Genomic DNA, 24366 nt, shown 5'->3' with positions numbered 1-24366 from the left:
GATATAAAAATTAATTTGTACTTGGTTATGGTAAAAATATTTCTTTCCTGACCATTTTACCTTTTTAATTATACAAGCCTTGGCCAGTATTAAAATTAGCTGAGACTACATCAAACTAAAAGCTTTTGTACAGCAAAGGAAACCATCAACTAAATGAAAAGGCAACCTATTGAGTGTGAGGAGATATTTGCAAATGATATATCTTATAAGAGGTTAATGTCCAAAATATATAAAGAACTCATACAACACCAAAAAACAGTTATCTATGGTTCTTGTCCTCAAGAAAAGTGTGGTTTCAACTCCTGGCTCCTCCAAGCTGCCAACGAAGCTTCAGGTCAGTCCCTCACAGACATCAGGTTGATCTCTGGAGCATTTCCCGCAGCCAACCAGCCCTCAGCTCCAACCTTTTCCCGTTCCCAGTACGCAAAAGAATTAGCCCCAACAGGAAGCAACTCCCTACGCTGGCAGGAGGTGGAGGCGTGCAGCCATCGCCTGTGGGGGACTTACTCTGAGGCTCCACTTGGAGGCGCTCTCGTCTGGTTCGGGACTGCCTTCTTCACCGGCGGAACCATCTGGCTGGGTTCTGGTTTCTCCCCGTTTTGTGATTGGAGCGCACACAGCGCTGCGGCTCTCTCTCAGGCTCCGGTTGTTCGCTAGGCCCCGAATGAGACGTGCTCAGCTGAGGGTTTGCGGAGGAAAGCGACCCCGGCGAGCCGGCGAGCTGAGGTTTCCTGCGGGTCTCCGCCCCTCGCCCCACTAGTCGCAGAGCTCGGGCTTGACCCGGGCCGCCCGCCCCGAAGCCCAGGAAGCAGGAGCGATGGTACAGATGGAGACGCAACTGCAGAGCATTTTTGAGGAGGTGGTGGTGAGTGACATGGCCGGGGACCCAGGACGACGGCTGGGCGAAGGGGGACTCGGCGACGCGACTCCACAAACCTGCCTCCGCCTCTCCTTTGTCGGGACACATTGTATATATGTAGGGCTTTAGCGATTCTCAGCGTCTCATTTGAGATCCTCAGCGCCCTTTGTGACAGGCCAGGCGGATGTTGTTATTTCTGCTTGTTGCTGATTGAAAATGACGTGTCCTATGCTACATTGTACTTTTTTACTCGGAGAGGCCCCTCTCTCCCCTCTTTAATTTTATTCGCATCGTTAACTTTTGTTTTTTCTTTTACAGAAAACGGAAATTATAGAAGAGGCTTTCCCTGGGTGAGTATATGCTTAGGGATTTTTCTGTTTTTACGTGTCTCTAAGATTTTACTTAGGTTTGTCTTGGAGGCATTTAAGATCTACCATTCTGGCTATGTTGAGTTACCTTTTAAAACTAATGGCAAGTAATGTGATTTTTGTTTTTCAGCATGTTTATGGACACCCCTGAAGACGAAAAAACGAAACTAATTAGCTGTTTGGGGGCCTTCAGACAGTTTTGGGGAGGTCTTTCTCAGGTAAACACTGCATTGTTTAGTACATTCAGCTGATGATTTTTAAGGCCCCTCTGCCCCTCCGCCCTTTTTTTTTTTCACATTTCCTCTGCTGTTAAGGTCTTTCTGGAAAGAAATGTATCATCTTTTATTTGGCTATTCTGGTTTCCATTTGTTTCAATTTGTATTCTTCCAGTGGAGAATCTGTACTGAGAAATCAGTTGATGACAACATAGCATGTTTTTTTTAAATTAAAGTATCATTGATATACACTCTTATGAAGGTTTCACAAGAGAAACAATGTGGTTATTACATTCACCCTTATTGAGTCGGCCCCCATACCCCATTGCAGTCACTGTCCATCAGTGTAGTAAGATGACACAGAGTCCCTATTTGTCTTCTCTGAGCTACACTGTCTTCCCTGTGACCCCCCACACACCATGTGCACCAATCATGATACCCCACAGTCCCCTTCACCCTCCCCCACCCCTCCCCTTTGGTAACCACTAGTCCCTTCTTGGTGTCTGTGAGTCTGCTGCTACTCTGTTCCTTCAGTTTTGCTTCGTTTTTATACTCCACAAATGAGGGAAATCATTTGGCATTTGTCTTTCTCCACTTGGCTTATTTCACTCAGCATAATGTCCTCCAGCTCCAACCATGTTGTTGCAAATGGTAGGATTTGTTTCTTTCTTATGGCTGAACAGTATTCCATTGTGTATATGTACCACATCTTTATCCATTCATCTACTGATGGGCACTTAGGTTGCTTCCATATCTTCGCTTTTGTAAATAGTGCTGCAGTAAACATAGGGGTGCATATGTCTTTTTGAATCTGAGAAGTTGTTTTCTTTGGGTAAATTCCTAGGAGTGGAGTTCCTGGGTCAAATGGTATTTCTATTTTTAGTTTTTTGAGGAACCACCATATTGCTTTGCACAATGGTTGAATTAGTTTACTTTCTCACCAACAATGTAGGAGGGTTCCCCTTTCTCCACATCCTCGCCAGCATTTGTTGTTCCTAGTCTTTTCTATGTTGGCCATCCTAACTAGTGTGAGGTGATATCTCATTGTGATTTTAATTTGCATTTCCCTGATAATTAGCGATGTGGAGCATCTTTTCATGTGTCTGTTGGCCATCTGAATTTCTTCTTTAGAGAAGTGTCTGTTCATATCCTCCACCCATTATTTTTTTTATTAAGGTATGATTGATATACACTCTTATGAAGGTCTCACATGAAAAAACAATGTGGTTACTACATTTACCCATATGATCAAGTCCCCAACCATACCCCAATGCAGACACTGTCCTTCAGTGCAGCAAGTTGCCAGAGATCCACTATGTCCCTTCTCTGTGATACACTGTTCTCCCCATGATCCCCTCACCTAGTGTACTAAACATAATACTCCTCAGTCCCCTTCTCCCTCCCTCCCCACCCACCCTTCCTTTGGTAACCACTAGTTCATTTTTCCTCCACCCATTTTTTAATTGGGTTATTTGCTTTTTGGGTGTTGAGGCATCTGAGTTCTTTATATGTTTAGTTTGTTAACCCCTTGTCGGATATGTCATTTATGAATATATTCTCCCATACTGTAGGATGCCTTTTTGTTTTGCTGATGGGTCCTTTGCTGTACAAAAGCTTTTTAGTTTGATGTAGTCCCATTTGTTCAACTTTGCCTTTGTTTCCCTTGCCCTGGGAGATGTCTTCAGGAAAACATTGCTCATGTTTATATTTAAGAGATTTTTGCATATGTTTTCCTCTAAGAGATTTATGATTTCATGACTTACATTCAGGTCTTTGATCCATTTTGAGTTTACTTTTGTGTATGGGCTTAAGGCAATAATCTAATTTCATTCTCTTACATGTAGCTACCAGTTTTGCCAACACCAGTTGTTGAAGAGGCTGTCCTTTCCCCATTGTCTATTCATGTTCCTTTATCATATATTAATTGACCATATGTGGTTGAGTTTATATCTGGGCTCTCTGTTCTGTTCCATTGATCTATGGGTCTGTTCTTGTGCCAGTACTAAATTGTCTTGGTTACTGTAGCTTTGTAGTAGAGCTTAAAGTCGGGGAGCATAGACCCCCAGCTTTATTTTTCCTTCTCAGGATTGCTTTGGCTATTTGGGGGTCTTTTGTGGTTCCATACGAATTTTAGAACTATTTGTTCTAGTTCATTGAAGAATGCTGTCGGTATTTTGATAGGGATATTGCATTGAATCTGTAGATTGCTTTAGGCAGGATGATGGCCATTTTGACAATATTAATTCTTCCTATCCATGAGTATGGGATGGATTTCCATTTATTGGTGTCTTCCTTAATTTCTCTCATGAGTGTCTTGTAGTTTTCAGGGTATAGGTCTTTCACTTCCTTGGTTAGGTTTATTCCTAGGTATTTTATTCTTTTTGATGCAATTGTGAATGGAATTGTTTTCCTGATTTTTCTTTCTGCTAGCTCATTGTTAGTATATAGGAATGCAACAAATTTCTGTGTATTGATTTTGTATCCTGCAACTTTGCTGAATTCAGTTATTCTAGTAGTTTTGGGGTAGATTCTTTAGGGTCTTTTTGTGTACAATGTCATGTCATCTGCAGACAGTGACAGTTTAACTTCTTCCTTATCACTGTGGATGCCTTTTATTTCTCTGTGTTGTCTGATTGCCATGGTGAGGACCTCCAGAACTATGTTGATTAAAAGTGGAGAGAGTGGGCATCCTTGTCTTGTTCTGATCTTAAAGGAAAAGCTTTTAGCTTCTCGCTGGTAAGTATGATGTTGGCTGTGTGTTTGTCATATATGGCCTTTATTATGTTGAGGTATTTGCCCTCTATACCCATTGAGAGTTTTTATCATGAATGGATGTTGAATTTTGTTAAATGCTTTCAACAACTATGGAGATGATTGTGTGATTTTTTTCCTTTTTGTTGATGTGGTATGTGATGTTGATGGATTTTTTAATATTGTACCATACTTGAAGCTCTGGAATAAACCTACTTGATCATGATGGAAGATCTTTTTGATGTATTTTTGAATTCAGTGTGCTAATATTGAGTATTTTTGCATCTATGTTCATCAGGGATATGGTATGTAATTTTCTTTTTTTGTGTTATCTTTGACTGCTTTTGGTATTAGAGTGATGTGGGCCTCATGAAATGAGTTTGGGAGTATTCCCTCTTCTACTTTTTGGAAAACTTTAAGGAACATGGGTAATGTTTGATAAAATTCAGCAATGAAACCATCTGGTACAGGGGTTTTGTTCTTACTTAGGTTCTTGATTACCAATTCAATTTCATTGCTGGTAATTGATCTTTTCAGATTTTCTGTTTCTTCTTGGGTCTGCCTTGGAAGGTTGTATGTTTCTAGAAAGTTCTCCATTTCTTCTAGGTTATCTATTGGTATATGTTTTTTCCTAGTATTCTCTAATAATTCTTTGTATTTCTGTGGTATCCATAGTGATTTTTCCTTTCTCATTTCTGATTCTGTTTATGTGTGTAGACTCTCTTTTTTTCTTGATAAGTCTCACTAGGACTTTATCTATTTTGCTTATTTTCTCAAGGAACCAGCTCCTGGTTTCATTGATTCTTCCCATTGTTTTATTCTTCTCAATTTTATTACTTCTGCTCTGATCTTTTTTACATCCCTCCTTCTGACTTTGGGTATCAGTTCTTGCTTTTCTAGTGTCATTGATTGTGATTTCAGACTGTTCATTTGAAATTGTTGTTCTTCTTTGAGGTAAGCCTGTATTTCAAAATACTTCCCTCTTAGCATGCTCTTTGCTGTATCCCACAGATTTTTGCAGTATTGTTTTCATTTGTCTTCCAGTATTGCTTGATCTCTATTTTTCTTTGGTCATTGATACATTGGTTATTTAGGAGCACGTTATTAAGCCTCTGTGTGTTTGTGGGACCTTTCATTTTCTTTGCATAATTTATTTCTGGTTTTATACCTTTGTGTTCTGAGAAGCTGGTTGGTACAATTTCAACCCTTCTGAATTTCCTGAGGCCCTTTTTGTGGCCTACTGTATGATCTATTCTTGAAAATGTTCCATGTGCAATTGAGAAGAATGTGTATCCTTCTGCTTTTGGGTGTAGAGTTTTGTAGATGTCTGTTAGGTCCATCTGTTCTAATGTGTTGTTCAGTGCCTGTGACTCCGTACTTATTTTCTGTCTGGTTGATCTGTCCTTTGGTATGAGTGGTTTGTTGAAGTCTCCTAAAATGATGAATGCATTGCATTCTGTTTCCCCTTTTAATTCTGTTTGTATTTGTGTCACATATTTAGGTGCTCCTATATTGAGTGCATAGATATTTTTAATGGTTATATTCCCTTGTTGAACTGACCGCTTTAACAATATGTAATGTCCTTCTTTGTCTCTTATTACTTTCTTTGTTTTGAAGTCTATTTTTTCTGATACAAGGACTACAGCTCCTGCTTTTTACTCCATATTAACTGCATGAAATAATCGTTTCCATCTCTTTCAGTCTGTGTGTATGTCTTTGGGTTTGAAGTTAAGTCTCTCATAGGCAGCATATAGACGGGTCTTGTTTTTTATCCATTCGGTGATGCTGTGTCTTTTGATTGGTGCATTCAGAATATTTACATTTAGGGTGATTATGGATAGTTATGTACTTATTGCCATTGCTGTCTTTAGATTCGTGGTTATCAAAGGTTGAAGGGTAATTCCCTTACTCTCTAAGAGTCTAATTTAACTCACAAACACAACCTAACGGTTCTTTTTTTTCCCTCCTTTCTCTTCTTCCTCCATTCTTTATATATTTGGTATCATATTCTATACTCTTTATCTATTCCTTGATTGACTTTGGGGGTAGTTGATTTGATTTTGCATCTGCTTAGTAATTACTTGTTCTACTTTCTTTACTGTGGTTTTATTTCCCCTGGTGACAGCTATTTAGTCTTAGGAACACTTCCATCTATAGCAGTCCCTCCAAAATGCACTATAGAGGTAGTTTGTGGGAGGTAAATTCTCTCAGCTTTTGCTTATCTGGAAATTGTTTAATCCCTCCTTCAAATTTAAATGATAATCTTTCTGAGTAGTGTATTCTTCATTTGAGGCCCTTCTGTTTCATTGCATTAAATGTATCAAGCCAGTCCCTTCTGGCCTGTAAGGTTTTTGTTGAGAAGTCTGATGATAACCTTTCCTTTGTATGTGATCTTTTTCCTCTCTCTATCTGCTTTTAAAAGTTTGTCCTTATCCTTGATCTTTGCTATTTTAATTATTATATATCTTGGTGTTGTCTTCCTTGGTTCCCATTTGTTGGGAGATCTGTGCACCTCCATGGCTTGAGAAATTATCTCCTCCAGACTGGGGAAGTTTTCAGCAATTACCTCCTCAAAGACACTTTCTTTCCCTTTTTCTCTCTTCTTCTGGTACTCCGATAATGTGAATATTGTTCCATTTGGATCGGTCACACAGTCCTCTCAACATTCTTTCATTCTTAGGGATCCTTTTTTCTCCCTGTGCCTCAGCGTCTTGTATTTCTCTTCTTTCATTTCTATTACATTTACCATCTCTTCTGCTTCATCTAATCTGCTTTTATATCCCTCCATTGTATGTTTCATTTCAGATGTGGAATTTCTTAATGATTGAATCTCTGTCCTAAATTTGTCCCTGTGTTGAGTGTTTTTTTGTACCTCCATGAGCATGTTTATGATTTTTTTAAAACTCTTTTCCAGGAAAATTGATGAGTTCTGTTTCATTTGGCCTTTTTCTGGTATTTGTAAGATTTTGGTTTGAACTAGGTTCCTTTGATGTTTCATATTTGTATGTGGCACCCTCTAGTGCCCAGAGCTCTAGTCTCTGGAGCTGCTCAGCTCCTGGAGTGATGTCATGGGTCACAGGGTAGCAGCTCTGCTGCCTGGGAGGAGGAAAGAGCTGTTTCCTGCTTCCCAGCTGCAGTGCCTGTCTCTACTGTCAGAACCTGTGGGCCGAGCATACAGGTGTAAGGCTCTGTGCTTTGTGCCTGTAGCTGCCAGAGGCAGGATCTCCCTCTGGCTGGCCTGATGCCAGGGCAGGGACTGCTGGTTTGCGAGCTGCTGCCGGCAGGCCAGGAGGAAGGCGCAGCAGCTGCATATCACAATGGGAGGGCCTCGGAGCTGAGTAGCCCACCAGGGGGATGGAGCGCCTGAAGCTCCTGAAAGTTCCCAACCTGCTGGGCAGAGCACACCCAGACAACCTTGCCCACCTATCCCTCTCCCGCACTGCAAGGTCTGTGCAAAGCCCGCCCCTTCAGAAGCCTTCTCGCTGCTAGGAAGCCTCTCAGACCTCCTGCCTTTCTTTTGTCCCAGAGCAGCTGTATGTGGAGCCCTCCTCCACAAATGGCTGAAATCTCAGTCTCTCCAAGTATTCTGCCTGTCTTAGCTTTCCAAACCCACTGATCTTCAGAGCACCATGCAATGTAGATTTGTGCTCCCAAAGCAGATCTCCAGGGCTGGGTATTCAGCAGTCCTAGGCCTCCACTCCCTCCCCACTCTATTTCTCTTCCTCCCGTGGTGAACTGGGGTGGGGGAAGGGCTTGGGTCCCACTGGATCAAGGGTTTGGTATGGTGCCCTGTTTTGTAAGGTCTGCTCTGTTCTCCAGGTGTATGCAGTCTGGCGCAGCCTTATTTCCTGTTGCTCTTTTAGAAATATTTGTATTAACTCTATTTTTTGTATTATATGTGGTTTTGGGAGGAGGTCTCTGTCTCACCTCTCACACTGCCATCTTGAATCTGCCTCCAACACAGCATGTTTTAAAAAATATCCTCCAGTTAGATTATATAAAACCATTCTGATTATCATCCTATTCAGATTTATTTGGTACACTTGAAAACAGCTGTGTTAGGGATTGTAAGGGATAAAATTTTCATTCATTTATTCAACAAATAAATGAATAATGTAACTGGCACAGCATTGATACAATGATGCTATAGTAAAGATGCAAAGATACTGTATTAAGGATATAAAGATAGTATAATACAAATGAAGAAAAGATCAGTAAAAATTAGAACAGAACAGTCACCATAAAATGTATCCTTGAGAAAAGACAAAATGTGTGGAATCCTTACAGAGTTCCAGTAGTGCATTATCTTCTCCTGGTGTAAGAAAATGAGAATTGTTTGCAGTTGAACCACAGATGGTAATACTTGCTGCTCAGACATGGATCACATAGTGGTAATAAATTCATATTTTAAAATTTTGTTTTAATTATTTTCTAGTAGGTAATATATTCATGGGGTTCAAATGCAAAAGGTACCAAAAGGGGAACCCAGTGAATAGTCTGCCTTCCATCTTTCTGTTCCATGTTTCCTTCTAGAAGTAGTTTATACACAGTCATTTTATAGAATGTTCATATACTATGTACACTGTTCATTAGCACCTGGCTTTTTGCTCGCAATATTAAATTCTGAAAGTAATTCTAAATCAATCCATTACAGTTACTTCTGCCTTTCTTCCTTTCTTATAGCAGCGTAATATTCTATTCTATGGCTTTATTGATTGACATGCTTCTTACCTTTTCCAATTTAAAAAATACTATAGTGAATGTGATTATGCAAGGGACACAGAATAAATTCCTGGAAGTAATATCGTTGGGTCAGAGAGTATGTCTATTTGTAATTTTTATAAAAATTGCCTAATAGTATTCCATAAAAGGCCATACTAATTTACAGTCTCCACTTGTAATGGATAAGAGTATTATTCCCTAGAGCCTCACTGTAGAGTGTTAATGAATTGTCTGAAATCTCATGCCAATTTAAGACATGAGAAATTTTCTCTCAGTATGGTTTTATTTTGCATTTCCCTGAATGATGTTAAACATCTTTCCAGTATATTTTAATTCTTAATAATTCATTAAACAGTTAATGAATTAAAGCATGGCTTTTGACTTCACAGAGTTTATATTCTAATGGGGGGAGCCAGGAAGAAAATAGATATTTCTGAATCAGCATGATATATTGAACAGTAGAAATGTACATGAGGAACAGTGATAGGGCACAGGAACAGGACATACAGGTTCATCTTGAGGGTATCTTAGAACAAACTTTGATATGGGCATTACATTTTGGTATCGCATTGAAGTTATGCAATTCTAGAAATTTGTTATATCATTGGAGTATTAGGAATTAGAGCTATTAATTTTGATTTGTAATTAAATTATTTAATTTTATTTATAATTGTACTTTTAGGGATTAGAATCACAGTAAATTCTCATGAGGCTGGCGGACTAATAGTTGATATTTCCCCCAGTGACTGGAATATTTATATCAGCTATTAAGGGCACTGTTTATAATGCCCTATACAATCTGTGTTAGAGTTTTCTATTGACCATGAATATGTTAATATAATCTTACTCCTTTTAATCCTTAAATGGGAGGTCCCATTTAATACAAATTGTAGGAGTTTAATGTATTTAATTATAACATTTTAAGCATGATACAACAAATACAAATCTGCACTTTTTATTGCATTTTTTTTTTTTTTTTTTGAGAGGGCATCTCTCATATTTATTGATCAAATGGTTGTTAACAACAATAAAATTCTGTATAGGGGACTCAATACACAATCATTAATCAACCCCAAGCCTAATTCTCAACAGTCTCCAATCTTCTGAAGCATAACGAACAAGTTCTTACATGGTGAACGAATTCTTACATAATGAATAAGTTCTTACATGGTGAACAGTACAAGGGCAGTCATCACAGAAACTTTCGGTTTTGATCATGCATTATGAACTATAAATAATCAGGTCATTTGATTTTTTTTTTTTTTTGAGAGGGCATCTCTCATATTTATTGATCAAATGGTTGTTAACAACAATAAAATTCTGTATAGGGGACTCAATACACAATCATTAATCAGCCCCAAGCCTAATTCTCAACAGTCTCCAATCTTCTGAAGCATAACGAACAAGTTCTTACATGGTGAACAAATTCTTACATAGTGAATAAGTTCTTACATGGTGAACAGTACAAGGGCAGTCATCAGAGAAACTTTCGGTTTTGATCATGCATTATGAACTATAAATAATCAGGTCATTTGATTTTTTTTTTTTTTTTTGAGAGGGCATCTCTCATATTTATTGATCAAATGGTTGTTAACAACAATAAAATTCTGTATAGGGGGGTCAATGCTCAATGCACAATCATTAATCCATCTCAAGCCTAGTTCTCGTCAGTCTCCAATCTTCTGAAGCATAACGAACAAGTTCTTACATGGTGAACGAATTCTTACATAATGAATAAGTTCTTACATGGTGAACAGTACAAGGGCAGTCATCACAGAAACTTTCGGTTTTGATCACGCATTATGAACTATAAACAGTCAGGTCAAATATGAATATTAGTTTGATTTTTATACTTGATTTATATGTTGATCCCACATTTCTCCCTTTATTATTATTATTATTTTTATTTTTAATAAAATGCTGAAGTGGTAGGTAGATGCAAGATAAAGGTAGAAAACATAGTTTAGTGCTGTAAGAGGGCAAATGTAGATGATCAGATGATCAGGTGTGTGCCTATGGACTAAGTATTAATCCAGGCTAGACAAGGGCAGCAAGACATCCACGGATGCAGAAGATTTCTCTCAAAGCAGGGGGGGTGAGGTTCTAAGCCTCACCTCTGTTGATCCCCAAATTCTCACCTGATGGCCCCCCTGCGACTGTGCCTGTCTTAGGTTGTTCCTCCCTTGAGGAATCTTACCCGTCTCTGGCTAACCAGTCATCTTACGGGGCCATACAGGGAAATGTAAAGTTGGTAAGTGAGAGAGAAGCCATATTGTTTGCAAAGGTTAGCTTTTTACTTCTTTGCAGATTTATGCCCTGTGGCTTCTATGCCCAGCACTTGTCTCGAGGTATCTTTACCACCTGGAGGAATTATGATACTCGGTAAATTCGATATGAGGCATGAATTCTATTTAAGGGTTGTAATTAGGAAGGAAGAAGAAAAGCTATAGAGGTAGCATATGGAAGAAAACATGGGAGGATTGATTATTTCTTTGACATATCTTCTTGTAGAGTACCTTAAGTATGTATAGGTTTTAAACTACTAACTAATTTGCACACACATATTAACATAATAGGAATATGGTGACATAAACAAAGCAAATCTATAATTACCATCCATCTCCAGTGAAGCCAAGAAAACCATTTAGGCACCCTAGGCATTTGTGAAAATTTATCTATGATATGATGGATATTGTCCAACTGTACTTGAACAATCAGACAAATTAAAGCAGCCCATTTCTGGGATCTGTTCACATCCCATATGTTCTTTTAACCGTAGATAGTCTATAGTCATGAGATTTTGGAGTGCTACAACTTGCACCCCTCCCAACTCCTGGTTGAGTTCCAACAGTAGAGATCTGGTCAAATTTGTTGTCTCACTGTATGCACATGCCAGCCTAGACATCTCCCTCCTCATTCCTATGGCAAATCCAGGAGACGGTGGGCTGGATGCAGCCACAACCGCAGCATTGTCCGGATCCCTGTGGAGGCTTTTTGATGATCATTCCCCAGCACAAGTCCTCCAGAGAGTGCTGATGCCGGAAGCTCCTCCTCATATCGTATCTTAGTTCATTTTCTGGGTATCCAAGCTAGGCCTTGATCTTCTGCATAGAAACAAACAGACCCTTTGCCCACACTTTGACATGCCCTCTATACCACTGTGCAGAACTCATTGGAGGTCAGCACACAGTAACTGCTTTTTTTTTATTTTTTATTTTTTTATTAAGAGAAAGGAATATTATCAGAAGAGAGTACCTCCATAGCTGATCATCTGACACCCTTTAAGTGATCAACATTAAGGATATTTAAAGCATGCGTTGATCTTTGATTTACCAATAGTTTTATCCTATCAAGGAGTAATCCCCCTTTTCTTTCTTTCTTTTTTTTTTTTTAATTTTTAATCTACACTTACATGAAGAATACTATGTTTACTATGCTCTCCCCTATATCAGGTTGCATTTTGTTTTTTTTAAAAATTGCTTCCATTCATGAATGTTCATAGTGGAGTGTCTCATTTATAGTCGTCTGTTACTTCCAGGTATAGTTTTAAATCTTTCTTAATTACAAAATATAACTTTAGACCTAAAATACAATCTTTTTTTTTCTTTTTTTCCAGGAATCTCACGAACAATGCATTCAGTGGATTGTTAAATTCATTCATGGCCAGCACAGTCCTAAAAGAATTTCTTTTCTTTATGACTGCTTAGCAATGGCAGTTGAGACTGGGCTCCTTCCACCCAGGTATGTCTAGTTGTGGATAGGAGCAATCCAAAGGTACTCTTTCTTATGTTTGGAAATTGGTCAAGAATATTGTAAACAACAGTTGGCACTGGATAAGCGAGTGAAGAAGGAAGTTAGGCTCAACAATAAATCCTTCATACTACCTCAGGTTTTAGTTATCAGGGTGCAGTATTCTTAGAATTTTATACTTAAAGGCTCAACTCTGAAGGGCCTTGCCTTTTAGCCCAGAGGCTAAGATCACTCACTTTGATGAGCTTGCTCCAGTTAATTTGCTGCCCAATGAATAACCTCAACACTTTGACTTAAAACAATAAAAATAATTTTATTATTAACACTCACGGTTATAGTGGTTGACTGAGCTTAAGCAGGCAGTTTTATCTCAGAGTCTTATGATTATAATTAGGTAGTGACTAAGACTGGAGTCATGACAAGGTCTTCCCCTTGCATATTTTTGGTGGTTTATACCTGGTTGTCGTCTGGGACCTAGCTGGGGCTGTTGGGGTGGGAACCTACATGTGCCTTCTCCATTTGACCTGGACTTTCTCATGGCATTGTAGAGTCCAAGAGCAAGTATTCAAAAGAGAGCTAGGCCGAAGCTATATTACCTTGCCTTGGAGGTCATACAACACTATATTGCCGTAGCCTGCCCAGATTTAAGGGAAGGCAATGTAGACCCTCCTACCTCTTCATGGGAGGAGTATCTGTCCCACTTCAGAAATGCCTGTGGGGTCAAAAATTTTGTTGCAGCCACTTGGAAAAGACAGTCTGCCAAAAACTGAAAATTGGTCAACATTTAACCAGTAGCTTTCAGATTTTTTTTCTAGTAAAAATATAATGTAGTATTATTTAGTTCAAGCCCCCTTGGTGGGCAGAGAAAAATTCTGGGAAAGAGCATGTACAATAAAAATTAGCTTACATTAAAAAATATATATATATATATATAATTTAGTTCAACTTTGTGTTAATCTTTTATACAAGTAGAATATGTAAAATACTATATATATTTTTTTTAAAGTGTGCTTGAGCAATAGTGTACCTTTATGAAAACTACTTACAGGGAGAAATATAGAGTACACAGAGCTTGGCTGTTAGGAAACTTGTAAAATTCTGTCTTATAACTGGAACAGGTATTCCTTTTTTCTAGGATGGTTTGTGAATCCCTGATAAACTCCGACACTCTTGAATGGGAAAGAACACAGCTTTGGGCCTTAACATTTAAACTGGTTCGGAAAATAATTGGGGGAGTGGATTACAAGGTATTTTTTCCTAGTTATAAAAAATATTTGCTTTCAGGCATGATTAATTTTTTAGTCTATATATCTTAATTTCAGATGGGAGAAATGAAGGAGAAACATTTACAAAATCTATTTTTTGTTGTATTTTCTAAAGGGTTATAAAATTTCTCAGTGTTCTCATAGTTTCTCTGTTCTACTATCAACATTCTTAAAAATGCAAGTGGCTAATACATTTTTATGATGAGAAGGGAAGTCTGGTTCCCTTTATGCCACAAATCTTAGGATGTTGAAGCCCCTTTCAAGTGGAAGAACACAGAGCAGAGGTGTGTGGAACTGAGAAGGGATGTTGGCATCAAGTAATGAACGGGCAAGTCCTGTTTCACCTCTGCCTTGACCTCCCTTGAATATGTGTATCTTCTTTAACCAGTATCTTCAACACTCTTTTTTTGATCAAAAACAACATACACCTTCTAATTATGTCTATGGTACAGCTCAGGAGCTTGTCAGTGCCTGACTCTTTGCTTTATGTCTACATTTTCTCTAATCTAAAATGACTTAATTGGTAATTGATTAGAATCATGAATTTAATGCAAAATTAAATTTAATAAGCTTTTCCTAATGATTTTCTCTTATACGTCAGTTTCTTTAGCATGTTAACATGCAGTTTTTACCTTCTTATTCATATGGTGCTTTATACTTGTTTATAATTTCTTTCATGTGTATATTTTGTCGGTCTTTTATAAGATTGATTGTATAGTTTATACTCAATAAATGCATGTTGAATTCCTTCTCTATGTGTCAGATTCTGCTCTGAAATAGTGCCACTGATAATAAGTATGAGGAGATGACCAATTAACACAACAGCCTTATTGGATAAATTTGAGGGATTAAAGTATGTGATGGATGAGAAGGAGGAATACAGTTGGAATATGCCAAAAGGAGTGAGCAGAAAGAGTAGTTTGCCAGGAAATTTTATTGCCCATGTTTTCAGAGTGTTTTCAAGTTCTATTCAGATACATTTCTATGTGTAAGCACAGGCTTTTTTAACACTTGTAATAATAGAAACACTTCTAATGTTATGAAGGTTAAAAAGCTTAGCAGAGTATGGAAAGTTTAGTTTTTATTTATAAGGGGCTTTATTCATATTGCAAGATATTCTTTCAAATTCTGTATTGGAAACATGACTCTTCTCTTGGGTTGATGTTAGGGACTTGAAAGTCAGCTCCATTCCAGAAAATTTTGAAGTGTGACCTGGATGGTAAGATTTTTTTCTTGAGTGTATAATCTTGAAATCTTTAGATGTTTTAACGAGCATAGACATTACTTAATTTTAACCTATAACTTTTTTCTTATATCAGGGTGTTCGAGATCTCTTGAAAGTGATTTTGGAGAAAATCTTGACAATTCCCAATACAGTGAGCTCCGCTGTTGTACAGCAGCTTCTAGCAGCAAGAGAGGTAATTTAGACATGTCTGTAATTCATTGATCATGACCTCTTAAAAAGTCTAGTTTTGTTAGTTCTGTGCTTTTAAAACTTAGGGTAGTTTGTGGAATGCTCTGTTCGTTTATTTCTACAAAAGTCACTTATAGTTTTAAAAATACTATTTCACTTTTATTATATTTGAAAAGGAAAGTTTAAATTTTAATTACACGTAGTTTTTAATTATGAAAACAACAGTACAGATACTAAGGGATTTTCAACCAATAAAAGATGTCATCTTCTCTATAGCATCGTACTACACTGATGGACAGTGACTGCAATGGGATGAGGGGGGACTTGATAATACGGGTGAATGTTGAAACCACAATGTTGCGCATGTGAAACCTTCATAAGATTGTATATCAATGATACCTTAATTAAAAAAAAAAGATATCATCCTGTGGACCACTTAAAAGATCTCTGTGTTTTTTAACTAACGTGCAGGAATTATTACATTGGTCTGTTGCTGTCTTATTGAAATCTACCAATATTTAAAGCATTTTCGGTATTATTTACTAACATCTATTCCCTCCTCTATTTATCTTCATTTTTAGAGATTATTCACATATAAATGAATGCCTTTATACTTTTAAGTCCAATAAACCCATGTAACAATATTTCTACTTTGTATTATCTTTATTGTTACACCATTGTTACATTTTTAAAGGGCGTATCTGTAGACCTAGTCAAGAATAACATTGCCCTTTTATTTTTCTTAGGTTATAGCATATATCTTGGAGAGAAATGCCTGTTTATTACCAGCCTATTTTGCAGTCACAGAGATCAGGAAACTATATCCTGAGGGAAAACTTCCACACTGGGTAAATTTGCTATTTTCCAAAAATTTTAATAGAAATTTTAATCAAAAACAGTTATATTCATCTCATTTTTTGTGTGCTTATTTTGTAAGTGGTCACTTTATACTTAGATAATATGTATTTCTTCTTATTATTATGTATTTCATTTCTCTACTGTCCTGGTGAGAAAGTTTATATAGTATGTGATAAAATAGATGTAGCTTCAAATAGCCAAGAACATGGTAGTATGACTTGGTTTTATTCAGGGACAGATGAACTGATAAGTAATTGTTTGGAGGGAAGCAAAAGAGTAGTAATTGTTGAGTAATTTTTCATGCCAGGCATTATACTAAATCTTTACATATTGTCTCATTTTATGGAAATGATCATTGTATTCAGAACAGTCTTGATTTTATTTTTAAACTTAAGTGTTTTCTGTTTTGTTTTTAGTTACTTGGAAACCTGGTGTCAGACTTTGTGGATACCTTCAGGCCCACAGCGAGGATAAACTCCATTTGTGGTAGGATTATTATTATTATTATCTTTAAATTTTTTATTAAGGTATTATTAATACACACTCCCATGAAGGTTTCACACAAAAAAACAATGCGACCACTACATTTTGTGGTAGGATTATAATTTAAAATATACTAAATGTTACCTGATTTTTAGTGATCTGACTATTGAACAAAATTGACAGATGATATTTTATACATGTCTTGGTGGCTTGTCATTTTAGTAACTCTTGTAGCTAATAATAGCCTTTTACTTGTTTTTAGGTACTTTGTGTGCTGAGTGCTGAGTGTAGGGAGGGCAAAGCAACTATCTGGACTGGGTCTAAGCTTCAGACAGAACCATTCTAGAAATTATAATGCCAGTGATTGGAAGTTGCTTTTAATAGCTAGTGAAGCACCATGGTATCTCCAGGCAACTGGGAGTCTTAACAGACCTGCCCCTCTGCGGCCACATTATGTAAGACCATCAGGCTCTTTCATCCCATTCCAGTGCCCACTCCGTAATTTATTTTGTTTTCATTTTTTCATGTTTTGTGAGATTCTCAGAATTTCCTTTCAAAAATAAGCATGTGATTTGGCAGTTTTTGCATTGCCCATGTATACTCCTGAATTATTTCTAGAAATCATGGTGGCCTCAGAACTCTCTGAGAATATAGACCTTTATTTAGACAGTGACCAAATTTTGAGCCTTCCTCTGAGCCAGGTACTATTCTAAACACTAGACACTGGAAATACAAAAATAAACTAAACAGACACTAGGTAGATAATTCTCAGGCTTTCAACTTTTGTAACTGGTAGATACTAGCATCACTTAATGAATTTTGGAAGTGGTACAAGTTTGAGAAAGATGATGAGTTCAGTTGAAGACATGCTGAGTTGAGGTTTCTGTGGGACGTCCAAGTGGCAACATTCATCAGGCGGTTGGCTACATGAGCTCATTGTCATTGCTACATCTGAGGCTTCTAGGATCATTCTTGAAGTTAACATGTTAACTTTAGAAGTCCGCAAGCTTTTTCTATAAATGGTGATACAGTAAATATTTTAGGTTTTGTGGGATACACAGTCTGCTGCAACTATTCAACTCTGCCATCATAGTGCAAAACCAGTAGTGTTGCAATAAAACTTCACACAAAAAGTTATCAAGCTGAATTTTGGCCCGGGGATTATAGTTTTCTGGCCTCTACCCTTAATACATGGACAAAGGTAACAGTTTTGAGTTTGGAAAGACTATACTATTGGTGTCTAACCACCTGGCCTAAAAAATAATCAAATTCCCAAACTTCCATCCAGTGTCTAGTTCAGCTTAGATATTCATTAAATATTTGTAGAGTGAATGAAGGACCAGGCATTGATGTTGTCACATTTACTTAAAAACACTTTCTTATAAAACATACAGGCCGCTGCAGCCTTCTGCCAGTTGTAAATAACTCAGGCGCTATTTGTAATTCTTGGAAATTGGATCCTGCAACTCTTCGTTTTCCTTTGAAAGGCCTTTTGCCATATGACAAGGTATGTTGCTAAATATAATGGAACTTTTGGTCTAACAGTCTTCATCTTGGATTATATCATGTTTGATACTAAATTGTCTATTCATAGACTAAAGAAGTAAATATTTATTGAAAAATAGTTTATGGTTTATCATGTGATTCCAGTATCCAAGTATACCTTGTAGTTCATGATATTACAGGTGTTTATACTTCAGTGGTCCACCTCTGGGAAAGCACTTGGAGTTAGAAAATTGAATTTTTAAATTTTTCCTTTTTTTTTTTCACTTTTCCTTTACAAAGCAGGGACCAAAATTAAATTTGCAGTTACCTCAAAATTTGAAGAGTGAGCCTCCCATTTGGTAGATTTCTAAAAGGGGGAATGGGGAAGATAAAAGTGGAGTAGAGAATTCTCAAAGGAAAAAATTCCACAACTATCAATAAAAGTGAAATATGAAATACAGACATAAAACTATAATAAAATTTGATAGATTTAATTATATTAGTGGTTAGAGTGGTGACAGCAGGGTATGTGGGGAGGGCTAGATATTTTTCATGTAAATGCTTCATATCAAAATGATGTACAGAGTGATTATGAAACCTGAAAACTGAGGAAGATTAAATAATGAAACTAAGATGATAATTCTGGGCATATTACAGTCGTCAGCAAAACTTTAAAATATGAAAAATGGTAAACTAAATGAAATCATCATGATAGCAAGAATAATGCAATCAGATAAATTTATTGTTCACTTACTATGTGCCAGGCATTGGTTCAAGAACTTTACTTTGCAATAATTCTTATTAACTATCTTATTATCTCCCTTATACTGATGAGATGAAGAAACTGAGACACAAAGTGGGCTAGTAATTTGACGAAGGCCCCTTATTAAGGAAGTAGTAGAGTCAGGATTTGAACTCTGACAATCTGATTCCCGAATCTACATTCTTTTGTTATCAAGTCATTTGTCCTTTCCAAATTTGGAAATAGTGTTTATGTTTATACTTGTATGAGAGTGATTGGAAACTGCCTCCATCCCTCTTTGATTAGACTGAGCAGAAAATCTTTTCCTGCAGTGATACTTAAGACTTTCTTGTAACTATAACTGAAGTATTTCTAAATTTACCCTCTATATGACCTCAGGCAATCCCTTCACCTCAGTTACATCATTTATTAAATGAGGGGTGGGAACAGATTAATTGTAAACACTAAAATCCTATGATTTTTTTCCACTAGATACTGCCTACTGTGTGAAGGTAACAAGACCCTTTAGAGGATTTTTTTATCCCAATTTCAAATAATTTTAATTGATACTTTGATCTTGAAGCAATAATTTTCTTTATTTTCTTTAAAGGATCTGTTTGAACCACAGACTGCTTTGTTGAGATATGTATTGGAGCAGCCTTATTCCAGGGATATGGTCTGCAATATGCTAGGTTTAAATAAGCAGGTACTGTACTGTGCTGGAAACCTAGTAAATTCTGCATAGAGTCTGCACTATTCTTTTCCCTTTTCTTTGCTAGAGCTAACTGAGCAAAACAGTTAAGAACTATTTGGTGATTTTTATTTTTAAATATATGGTTTTTTAAATTATGTAGTGTTCCTATCATTTATATATTGCTTTAAGAATGTTTAAATTAAAAAGAAGATATTTCAAAAGTTGGTTTATTTTGCATTGCTTTTTTTTCTATAAGGCCAGTTTCAAGTGTACCTTTTGCCAGAGAAACCTACACATGACTTAACCATAATTTTTGACTCTTTTTGTTGTTTGGGTGTCTATTTTTATAGCCCTTGGTATCTTCAGCATGGCCTCATTGCTGGCTTTTTTTTTTTTTTTTTTTTTTTTTTTTGGTATATGTTTGTTTTTGGTGGTTTAACATGTGGGAGGGTTTGTGCTGACTCTGGGTTCCTTGAGGCTGGCCTCATAGTCACTGTTTTGTCTTTTCTTTTTTTCTTCCTTTATTTTTGTTCTGTCCTGTCTTGTCCCGCCCATCCTCCAATGCTCTAGACCTTGAACATTGCTCAGGTATGTTCACAACCTTACTGTTGTATTGTGACTAACGATACGCTGGCCGCTTTGTAGCCACTGATTCCATTTAGAGAATACATGTATGGTCGGGGCTTGAAATTGGCAGGACCATGCTGAGACCAAGGCCACTAAAATAAATTTCTTCTTGGGATATGAGAGTTGTTTTTGGTGGATTTTTTTTGTTTTTTATTTTTGGTGTTTGTTTTTTTAATATATTTTTTATTTTTATTTTTATTTTTATTTTTATTTTTATTTTTTTTTTAACAAAGTGGTAACACCTGGCACACAGTACAGCCTGTCACTTTTTGATGGGTTGTTTTTCCCTTCCACTCCATTTTGCTGTTTTTCATACTTTAGGGCTAACACTAGCCTGGAGAAATTTTCAGAGATGGAAAGATTTGTTGTGGCCGGTATCTTTCCAGACTGCTAAAATGTAAATAAATAACATCAGTAAAAATACTTATGTTGCTTTGGCCTTAAAATGAAAACAAATTGAAAGCAAAAAGGAGAAAAATGCACTTTAATAGTGATATGTTACCTTTAAAAGTTGGAGTGGTAAACTCTATGCAGGAAGGTTTTTTGGAAACATGGGGATTGACTAAGAAATGTCATACTCTTAGGTGACCCCACACCTGCTTAACAAACACCCTTCTTCATCAGCCTTTGCCAGAGGTGTCCTCCTTCTAGAGTGAGCTCCGCTTGCTTGAAGTTCACTTGCAGTGGGAGAAAAACACTATGGCCAAACTTTATTAACCAAACTCTGCAGTCCCAAGTCTGTTCCAGGACTTTTCACCTTTGAGATTTTAAGCAAAATAGTGGTTCCAGTTATTTTTGTTAAAAATTTTTGAGCCCAACATTAAAATAGACCAGCTTTTTGATTTTAAAAAGACGTTCTTGTCTAGGTTATATAAAATAGCGTTACTGTTTACAATACTATAGTGAAGGTTGTGCCAGTGCTTCCATTTATAAAGCCCTATTTTTAAGGACATATAGCTTGGCCATAAAACTTGCTCAGTGTTGAAACTTTGCATGCTAAACCTCACCCTAGTAGCAGTATCTTCTTTATTTTAAGTTTTTCTTCTGAAAAATTTATCAAGTTCCCTTGTTTAAACAAGCCTTTGTACATGTGAAATTGAAACTGCTTCACACTATAGTGTCTGACAGTGACCTCATATAATCTGTCAATTTAACATCTTAAAAACCAAGTAATTCTGATCAACTTTCACTTGAATGAGAGGTAAGTATTCAGTTAACTTTGAAAGAATGCTTCATGCTATGTCTTAAAACTAATTTTTGCAATGAACATTAAGTCACACTTGACTCAGTTTTTTTACAGTTCGGTGGATAAACATACCCATGGTGATTTGAGCTGCAAGTACCGTCCCCCAGATATCCTTAGCTATCATAAGCTTTTTATTTTGGGGGCAGCTCTTTTCAAACAAGAAATTGACAAAACAGTTAAGAGTATTTCTGATCTGATCATTTTAATAACAAGTTTCAACCTAAAAAAAGTTTATGACTAAGACATAAATCCATAAAAAATAAAGTTTATAATGGAAATGCTGACAGAACATTATTACTATTGGTCCCACTGCAGTGTAAACATTGTCAGAAATTCACAATTCATCAGTAATTGTTTTGGTAAAAAGCTCTGTAGTGAGTGGACTTGCAGATAGGAGATATATGCTGAATTGACTTGATATATTATTTTTACTACCTGGAAAGTAGAGTAGAAAATGAGAAAACGTAAGAATCATATGATTAAAAATAAATAAATTATCACATCTTGTATCATTACAAAACTGTATTCTGCACTCTACTTTTCTTGTCCTTTCTATAGCAATGCAATAATTTACTTAAAGCTTGAAACCTTTTAAGAGCTGTCCATACTGCATTTTCCAGTAGGAATTGGGCTATAATTTGTCCTAAAATCGGTCATGCTCAGAAGATCATAAATAGCCCAGTTCTATGACCAGTAAGGCAGAGTGTTCACTGTGAAAGAATCCTGTTTTGTGTATTTACACAAGAGTTTGTGTTGTTATTTTCTGAATAAAAGCATTACAAAACATACACACTCCTCAAGCTTTTATGGGTGGTGTATGAACTCTGGCTACTGAGACAGTGAAGTACTAATCACTCCGTTTATTTTTGAAAGGCACCGTCGAATGTGGTATTAACTGGCATAGGGAGTTCTGATTGGCAGAGAATATGCTAAATGACATACAAAGGAATTTTTTTCCCCAGTTTTTCTTGAATAGGTGTTGCTTTAAAATTGATTTCTAGCACTGAAATAATGATTAAAAATTAAACACACCTAAGTACAATAGTTAAAACTTCACCAAAAAAGCAGTACCAAAACTGTTACAGGAGAAATGTCGGGGGACACTTAATACAGGATATGGTTACTAAGACTGAAAAGCATTGGCATTTGTCATTTGAAATAGTAGTGGGAGAGAATCAGGGACATTTTAATGGTTCTGTTAATACCTTGTGTCTGATTTTCAGCTTTTGAAAATTTAAAGTAAGTTTCCAGTATAGTTTGAGCTACTGTGCAGAAATTGAATTATGAAAATATGGAATTTAGCTTCTTATTGCTAACACAGGTTTTAACTGAATATGCATATAAATATCATATAAGCAGACTCAACTTATATGCCTATATATTGAAGACTTAGATTTACAAAAGCTTTCAGAAAATAAAGTGTGAATAGCCATAGTCATAGTATCCATTGGCTTATAGAATTATCATAGCCTACTGGTGAACAATTAACCTATATTCACAGATCACTAAACTTGCTTTACAAATTTTCATTTGTTCTATTTTGTAAAATAATCTGTGGTGGAGAGTCTTAATTTTAATGTACTTATCTTTAAGTAATTGAAAACTAAAGCAAAACGTACTACTCTAAAGTAGTTAGCAACACAGATCATTTTATGTTTCAGACTTTTCTTTTTTGGCTTTATTAAGACTGGCAAATGAAAAAAAGGAACATGTTTAAGCTGTCCCTAAACTAAGCTTGAGAAAGATCCTGGGCTTTAACCAAAAACACCTGGAAAATACCGAGTTAATTCTGATTAATATCTCAGACAACAGGCATTTCATGCCATAGAGATTCCTTACTGACTTAATTTTTAACAGAAAGTTGGGGGGTAATCCTGAATTGTGCTGTGTATTGAAAGATCATCAGCTTCAACTATAAATTTCCTTGTTGTTCTTACTTTGTCAAGATCTTAATATTTTTAGTTTTCCGCTTTGTATCATTAACTGTATGACTATCACTATACCCCTAAAAATATGTAGGTAAAAATCCAGTTTTTTTAAACCAATAGTTAACACTAAAAAGGGAATCTCCAAAAGGACTCAGGTGCTAAAAACCAATTTTAATTAGTTTACTCTTTTTTCCTGAGGCACACTGATGGAAGACCATCATGGATGGAGGAATAAATGACAAATTGGTTAGTTTCCAAAAATAAAAGCATATTACCATCACTAATGATAAATTCCTACTGGAAATCCTGGCTTTACTTCTTTTCACAAATTTTTCTGACTCTTGTATACTTTGAATGATCTCACTCTAAATTTGTGTTGTCTGACACATTTCTTAGGTTGTTGGTGGTTGGCAGAACTAGTGAATTTCAAGCCCTGTACACAGTAGTTTTGCATGCTGATTTAAGAAATAGTTTGTAGTGTTGTCTGTGCACTTTGCTCTGCTTCATAATGATAATTACATCTGAAGGAAAAGTACCGTAGTCTCAACTGGTGGTGTTAATATTGCTATTTGTAAACCTGTAATGTGGTTGAACTGTGATCATGGCATTGTGTTTTTGGATAAAAAATGAAACAACCATTGATGCTTACTGTTCTGGATAGATGTTTGTTTTATTTGCATGCTTTAAGAAAGTGCAGCTATATTGGAGCTTTACAAGTTTGGAGCTGGCAAAGAGCATGCAAAAAAGGGGATGCTATCATTACGTTTTGTTTTTTTCCAAATTTGTCCCCATTTTGCATTTTTTTCCTAAACTTAAATAAATCATATCCCTTTTTCATGGCAAAAGACTAATAATCTCATTTAAAGTTTAGAGGGAAAGCATCTATGTTTGTAATTGTATTCACTAGAAAGGCTTCCAAGTGCCTGGCTATTAAGTCACATAACATATTTTATAAAAGA

The 24366-nt window shown here is 36.5% G+C and overlaps 1 protein-coding gene across 6 annotated transcripts in view; it reads left to right on the top strand.

The window, feature by feature from the left end:
• The first annotated feature begins 594 nt into the window (after positions 1–594).
• MED23 (mediator complex subunit 23) overlaps positions 595–24366 on the top strand; it is a 54596-nt gene continuing 30824 nt past the window's right edge. For 2 of the 6 annotated variants that reach the window (XR_005054738.2, XR_001854350.3), the window contains exons 1-11: positions 595–865; positions 1178–1209; positions 1358–1445; positions 12532–12656; positions 13801–13912; positions 15250–15348; positions 16091–16192; positions 16619–16688; positions 18080–18192; positions 19523–19618; positions 20177–20194. Coding sequence is in view for 4 of the 6 variants with exons in the window: in XM_017668345.3 (XP_017523834.1) it covers positions 818–865; positions 1178–1209; positions 1358–1445; positions 12532–12656; positions 13801–13912; positions 15250–15348; positions 16091–16192; positions 16619–16688; positions 18080–18192; positions 19523–19618; positions 20177–20194 (903 nt within the window). In the remaining 2 variants the exon portion in view is untranslated. Of the gene's footprint in view, positions 866–1177; positions 1210–1357; positions 1446–12531; positions 12690–13800; positions 13913–13984; positions 15150–15249; positions 15349–16090; positions 16193–16618; positions 16689–18079; positions 18193–19522; positions 19619–20176; positions 20195–24366 lie in introns of those variants that run through there. The other 4 variants (XM_017668345.3, XM_017668355.3, XM_036994129.2 and 1 more) reach the window with 4 other exon arrangements.

The sequence above is a fragment of the Manis javanica genome, chromosome 13, assembly GCF_040802235.1.
Source record: "Manis javanica isolate MJ-LG chromosome 13, MJ_LKY, whole genome shotgun sequence".
NCBI lineage: Eukaryota > Metazoa > Chordata > Mammalia > Pholidota > Manidae > Manis > Manis javanica.
This window is presented reverse-complemented; position numbering and strand designations above follow the sequence as displayed.